A 6737-nucleotide genomic window follows, 5' to 3' on the forward strand; every position below is an offset into this window, starting at 1 on the left:
CCTGAGCTGGCCTGTCGTGGCCCATTGAACTATTGCTGTCTTGTCTGAATAGAGCACCCTTCGTTTCTTTGGGTCCCAGCTGCTCAGTAAATACCAGTTGTCTTGAGAATCAGGTAAATTCAGACATCTCTGGATAAGGGAGGCTTTTGGTGGAGCAGGATGTCTCTTACATACTGTCTGGGTGAAACACATCTGGTCAGTAGCACTGTCTAGGGAGTCAGAGAAATCCAGTGGTCTGTCTCCTGCAGGCAAGTGGCATCTCTGTTAGCAGAGCAGGGTTTTGCTGTAACGCAATGCTGGGGCGAGCAGCTCAGAGCTGGTGCCACACAAAGATTTGTTACTAGAATCTAAGAGTAGGGAAAAAGCTGTTCAAGCTTTCCACTTGTAACTGGGTCGTTACTGGGTCCACTTGTAACTTCAGCATGCATAAAGAGTTCCAAAAGTGCAACGTGTAGCTGTGAAAGCTAATCCCTGGTAAATACTAAAATACAGCAGCCCAGCTACAGCAAACATCTGAGTACGGTATTGCCCTGGGCAATGGGAAGGCACATGGAGGAGGATTGGTTTGCACACTCAGAAGTTGACTTGGAACAACCCACAAGAGAGTAATGTGTGGTCTGGTGCACTCCTCCTCAGCATCTGCACACACCAGTTCATTGTACACCTCTTGACTGGTTAAGCTAAAGGGCTTTTTTAAGGGAGTTTTGTTTGTGTCTTTACGGATATCAAGGCCAGGTTGGACAGGGCTTTGGAGCAAGCTGCTCTAGTGGAAGGTGTCCCTACCCATGGCAGGGGTTGGAACTGGACGAGCTTTAAAATCCTTTCCAACACAAACCAGTCTATTATTCTAAGCTTAGTGGTCACCTCCAGACTGTGAGGTTTAATATTGCCACCTGAGTCTTTGGGGAATAAGTTGAAAGCATCAGAGGATGCTGAGAGGACAGAGGACAGTGAATTAAATGGGCCAGAGGGAGGCACTGCCTGTATTATATTTGTTTGGAAACCATGAACTTTAACCACTGGGGATTTGGTACTGGGATTGAGGTGGGTTGTTTCTTATGGCCAGTGGCAAAGCATCAGCCTCTAAACAGTTATTGAGGGGGAGTTGGAAAACTTGGTCAGAGGAAAGGTGAGGCTGTATTTAACCTGAGGCACTGGTTGAGGTGGTTGGTTTGTTTCTAGCTCTGTCAAAAAGGGTATTGATGGTTCCTTCAGTCACTGGGACCCCAAATCCTTAGCACAGGGGATTGCCCCTTCCTTTTTGTACTCTGGTTATTGTCTCAGGAGGATTGTGCAATGCTGCAGGGCCAAGCTGAAGGTCAAACCACTCTTGGCTGTGTTGGCAACAGGCCTTCCAAGGGGGGAAGCCTGTAACAAAGGGACATTACCTTTCTGTTGTTTCCTTGTCATGTTCTTTGCTGCTTTGCACTCAGTTCCCTGCTGAGGGGTATGTGAGAGGTCCCTGCCACACACACAGAGGCAAAAAGAGAGATGGACAGATTGACAACTGAGAGGCATGCAAGAGACAACAGGTCCTGCTGATGGAGCTGGAGCAAGCAATGCAGGTGCCAGTCCTTCTCCCAGCCCAAAGGGCCAGACAGTGCTGGAAGCACTGCCAGAGAAGAGCTCACCACCCAGCTCCATGCTTACAGAGATGGGAGTGAAACAGTGTGGCACCTCAAGGCTGCACAGAAATGATAACGGGATCTCCACTGTCTTCCCCAGTTCAGGCCAGCTTTTACAGAGGGCAGCTGGGGCCACCCTGGTGTGTGTGGGGAAGCAGGAGCATCAGCCAGGAGGTAGTGGCCCTGGAAACCTCCCTTGACCACACTGCAATGGTGGATGAGCCAAGCTTTGTGACCCATAGCCCTTGTTAGGGCTGGTGCTCAGAAGCCTGGCCCAATCCAGCATCATGCCTCAGCATTTCTTCTCTAGACTGATAATGCTGACACACACAGCACTGTAGAGATGTGGGTGAAGGCAGGACTCCTGCACGTGATCACAGAACAGATGAGGGACAGCAGCATTTCCAAACACCCAGTTTCCCCCTTCATGCTCACCACACTGGCTTCTTTGGGAGAGGTTTTACCACCCTCTTCATTGGCACAGGCTTTGTCATTGCACTGGTTTTGGAAGTCCAGACAGGAGAAGCAGCAGCTGTTTCTGGATGTGGAAAGACAAATAAGGGGAGAGTCTCACAGGCTTCCCATCAGGCAGGACTCTCCGCTGTAGCCATCACCAGGAGAGCTGGAAGGACCCTGTGATGACACCTCTCCCTGTTTCATGCTACTGCAGCATTAACTCACCGTCTCTTCATGCTCATGGGCAGCAGGCTGTCCAGCAATGGAAACCCCGTGCCCTCCCAGCCTTCCCTATCCTCTGCTCATGGTAGCCAAAGGCTGACTAGTCACAGGAGGGGATTAACATCACACCAAGCTCTCTGTCACAGATACTGTCCTTCATCTGCTAATCCAGCACCTGCTCTGGCTGGCAGACATGAGGCAAGAACTGGCTCCACATGGGAGGCTGGTTTGGAGGCCTCCAGGGGCTCCTTGCCACCAGTATTTTTACGATGCACTCACCATTCATTTTTGCCTTTTTCAGCTCCTTTGAGTCTGGATGGATCTCTGGGATGGACAGGATGGAGCCCTCACTGATGGCAGCAACTTTGTCCTCTAGGAAAATCAAAAAGCCCCTCTGAGAGTTGTTTTCCTTCTAAGGAAAGGAAGAAAAACAGCACTCAAGATTCCTTTTAAGGGAATCAGTTGCCTTGTGTAGCTTCTGTGTTAACATCATGTCCTTGTCATCTGAGAAGCACCAGTACAGGCATGCACAAGGCTTTTAGCTCATCTGCTTCCAGAGATTTCTAAGTTTCTTCCAAAGAAAAAGACCTGCCCTTACCTCCCATGTGTCCTGAGTTTTCTAGCCTCTCAGTGCTGGTCAGGACCTTGCTGGTGATAGATTCCAGGATGGACTCTATGTCCTCGGTGTCATCTTTGTACTCTAAGGTAGGGTCTGGGGAATATTTGGGTGGAGTAGGGCATCTCTCCAGCAGCAAGGCCTGGTTCTCCATGAAGATGTCAGGCTCTGACAATGGCAGCGGAAGGGCAGCCAGAGAGGCATCATCCACAGCAGCAAGACACAGCAAGTCCTCTGGCTCTGAGATGTAGTTCACCACTGTGGCCAGGTCAGAGCTCAGATTCTTCTCAGTGTCTGTCCCCTCTGTAACAAGAAAGGGTTGGAAAGCTGCTCTGCATGCTGGCACAGAGACACTTGGCAAAAATAGTTATTAATAATTATAGAGGCTCCTTTGCCTTTCACCTACCCTTTCCCTCTCAGGATCTAAAGGACTGTAGCCACAATAATGCAGTGAAACTCCCTCCCCTCAGGCAGGGTGGGATGCTGAGGCCAAGAAGGATTAAATTCCCTTTCCATGGCCATTCATCTCCCATCATGTCCCTCCATGCTGCACCACATGTGCAGGCTCTAAGCACAGTCCCCCTCTTTGATACGCTGAGGGGTGGCATTTCTATCTTGCCAAGACACAAGTCCCACTATGTGCCAAATAAATCAAAGTCAAAACTCAACACAAGACTACAGTGAGGGGAGAAAGGGAGAGGATTTAAGCTCTGAGTGCATGGTGTAGCCCATGCCTCACAGCCTCCCCTTGCTCCTGGCACTGGGATGGTGGCTGTAGGGACCACAGAGGAGCAGGGAGCAAGGCAGGGAAATGGTGGTCCCCATCTGTGATGTGTTCTAGGACTTCCAGCAGCTCCTCGCTGGCTGAGGGGAACTCTGTGATGCCCACCTTGGAATCTGCAGCATGGATGTCAGCTGTGTCCCCTGGGATATCTGGGAAGATGAGGCTTAGTCAGTGGGGAAAGTGGGTTTGAGGAAGGGGAGCCCAAAATACAAGAATCTGCAGGGCTGCAGCTTTAAATGTCTCACCAAGAGGGCAATTTATAAGACTGAGACATCTCATATCCACACAGGATTTGGTGATTTTAGAGAATCTCACCCCAAAACTGCTTCCCAAATCAGGGCCTTTTTGGCTGGAGTGCCAGGCTTTCCCCAGAGCATGACACTGTCATCCCAGGCTAACCCTGACTCCTTTACAGCTCTGGAAGTCCTATAAAGGGTAAATCCCAGAGCAACCCAGTTTCATTTCACAGCTGACCCAGCTTTGGACTTGAGGCCTCTTGAAGTCCCTTCCAGCCTCAATTATCCTGTGGTTTTGTGTCCTGGGAAATGTCAGCATTTCGGTTTTTAATTCCAGCTTTTTCTTGGTCCTCAAGTCTTACTCCTCCTGCCCAGTGGATGCTCCAGATCCTGAACAATCCCGAGGTGCTGGTACACTCACCATCCTCCAGTGCCTCCTGTTGATCCTGGCCTGGTAAGCGGGTTTCCTTTGGGGGTAGCTGATCCTGGTCTGGAAAGTGGATTTCCTCTGGAAAGTGGATTTCCTCTGAGGATAGCTGATCCTGGTCTGCTGAATGGATTTCCTCTGGGGGTAGCTGATCCTGGTCTGCTAAGTGGATTTCCTCTGGGGGTAGCTGATCCTGGTCTAGTAAGTGAATTTCCTCTGGCAGTAGTTGAGGCTTCACCTCTCCAACGCTGTCCCACTTCCCTAGACCCAATGGGGAGATATGTTTCATTTCAGAAAGTTTCCTAGAGACCTGGAAAACACAGTTCTGGCTTGTGGAGGGGATAGAAGACACCTTAAATCATCTCCTTGCTGCAGCGTGAAACGCTTTGCTCACTCCTGGATTTATTACCAGAGATCAGTTTATAGGATGTATGAATGGATTCCAAGAAGAGGAGGCACTTCAGTGCTTTCAGAAGTAAAAGTAGCATCAAAAGGAACCCTGGCCCGAAGTGCTGCTGCAGGAACTGTGTCTGTGGGGTGGTTTGAGGGCTGTCCCCACTAGCTGGAAACCTCCATGGGGGAAATTTCCCCTGGGGATCTCCATCCCCTGTGGAGATGATCAGAAAACAGCCCAGAAAGGTGCCCAAGCCCGTACAGACATCACCATCTAGTGGTCCCTAACACCAGCAGCCTCAACGCAGCCCAAAACGTGCAGGTTCAGCAGGTTGGAATTATTACTGCTTGCAAATGTAGCTGAGAGCAACCACTGCCTTCCCCACCCACCCCAGGAGGTACCTCTGGTTGCTCACGCTTCTTTATGCTGCCCAACAGTGACACAGCCCTGGGTTTCTGGGATAAAGCCACTCCAGGAGCTGGTCTTCATGGTCCTGCAAGCAGCCCTGCTCGCTGGCATCAAGGGGCAGTGAACTTGAGCTAAACAGGGGTCTTGCCTCTTCCCACAGCTCAATGGGAAATGGGGATCTTCTGCCTGAACCGCACACATGGCATCACTCTGGTTTCTCCACCATCATCGAGGTGGAACAAAGGATTTCAGAGGAGCAAACACAGTTGAAATGGTTGGGGAGGAGCAGAGTTACCTTCTGGCTCCAGCACAGCCTCATCCTGCTTTCCTCTCACCTCACTGTACTGCCTCACGCTCACGCTGGACATTTTCTTCCTACTAAGGGAGCAGACAAGGGGCAAGTGTGAGATGTCCCTCTGCCTTGGGGACCCAGATCACCCCGAGAGAGCCTCAAGGGTGGGACTGGCTCAACCTGAGATGGTCCCTTCGTTACCTGTCCTGGGTTGTGACAGCTGTCCTAGGGATGCTGGGGGCTCTGGGTTGTGGTGCATGGGAAGTGCTCCCCTTGATATTGCTGACCACTGGGACTTGCTGCTGCGGCTGGTCCTGGCTTTCACTTGTGGTCTTCTGTTTCTTCTTCTTCTTGTTCCACAGCAGCCATTCAGTTGGTAACAGGTTGAAGGAAGAGGGGGTCTGGGGGCAGATACACCCACACCATCAAACACTGCCTGAGCATAGGCTGAGCCCAGGGAGGGGGATGAGAGGGGCCCATCAGCCTCTATCTGGTGGGCCTGTGGAGGGTCCCAATTCCTGTGTAGGTGTCCACCCCAAGCTGGGCCACATCAGGATGCTCAGCAGCAGTCAGATCCATCTCCAGACCAAATCCTTGTCTGTGCTTCCCAGGATAATATACAGACATACAGCCCCTGGCATGACCCAGCTGCATCCCTGGGGATGAGGGCTGTGTGTGGGGGTGATGGGCACATAGTTTTGGGGTGCGGGCATCCTGCCAAAAGAGCTCATGTGGATGTGTGGGGCCCAGTGCTGCTCACCCTCACCTGCGTTGCCTTATGTTCCCCTGACACATTCTTCCTGTGTGTCACCCGCCTAGGTGGATAACTCTCAACCATCAACAGCAACCAGTATTGACCAGAGTCTCTGCAATATTGACAACATTCTCCATCACCCTCCCCTTATGCCCTGCAGCTTTTCTGCCTTTCAGACAAGCAGGGAACATAAGGAGACTGAAACACAGCAAATGTGGGCTCCCTCCATCCAAGGAGGCACCCCCTCACTCACGCAGAGGTCCCACTGGATGTGGAAGCCCTTCTGGATGTGGAGGTCCTGCTGGATATGGATTTCTTGCTGCATTTGGAAGTCCTGCTGGAGATCTTGCCGTGATTGTGGACATCAGCCGGCGTGGGGCCTGGTGGGGCTTCCGAGCACACGGATGAATCCTGACTAGCCTGAATTTCTGTTAAGCTATCTTGTGATGCCTGTGGCAGGGCCTCAATGGCTACAGGCTCATGGGAATCCAGCGGCTTGCTGGAATCCATCCCCTCCTCAACC

At 51.4% G+C, this 6737-nt stretch overlaps 1 protein-coding gene across 1 annotated transcript; it reads right to left on the reverse strand.

Annotated features, from left to right (window-relative positions):
- Nucleotides 1-2866: 2866 nt before the first annotated feature.
- LOC133280910 (involucrin-like) lies at nt 2867-6468 on the reverse strand. The gene is made up of 5 exons (XM_061475967.1): nt 6227-6468; nt 5662-5861; nt 5464-5546; nt 4361-4627; nt 2867-3222 (listed from the first exon to the last, which is right to left on the reverse strand). Exons 1-5 carry the CDS (start codon nt 6296-6298, stop codon nt 2867-2869), a joined length of 978 nt encoding a protein of 325 aa, XP_061331951.1. The 5' UTR covers nt 6299-6468.
- Nucleotides 6469-6737: the final 269 nt, after the last annotated feature.

This window comes from Pezoporus flaviventris, unplaced genomic scaffold, assembly GCF_033815535.1.
Source record: "Pezoporus flaviventris isolate CSIRO_AGI_PZ_B2104156 unplaced genomic scaffold, CSIRO_AGI_Pfla_v1 ptg000091l, whole genome shotgun sequence".
In the NCBI taxonomy this organism is placed as follows: Eukaryota; Metazoa; Chordata; class Aves; order Psittaciformes; family Psittacidae; genus Pezoporus; species Pezoporus flaviventris.

Coding starts and splice junctions, on each gene's coding strand:
- LOC133280910 (XM_061475967.1), bottom strand. CDS start 6,298: ATGGTTGAGAGTTATCCACCTAGGCGGGTGACACACAGGAAGAATGTG. Junction 5,547..5,661: donor GCTGTCACAACCCAGGACAG/GTAACGAAGGGA, acceptor CTGCTCCCTTAG/TAGGAAGAAAATGTCCAGCG. Junction 4,628..5,463: donor GGCTGTGCTGGAGCCAGAAG/GTAACTCTGCTC, acceptor CATTGGGTCTAG/GGAAGTGGGACAGCGTTGGA.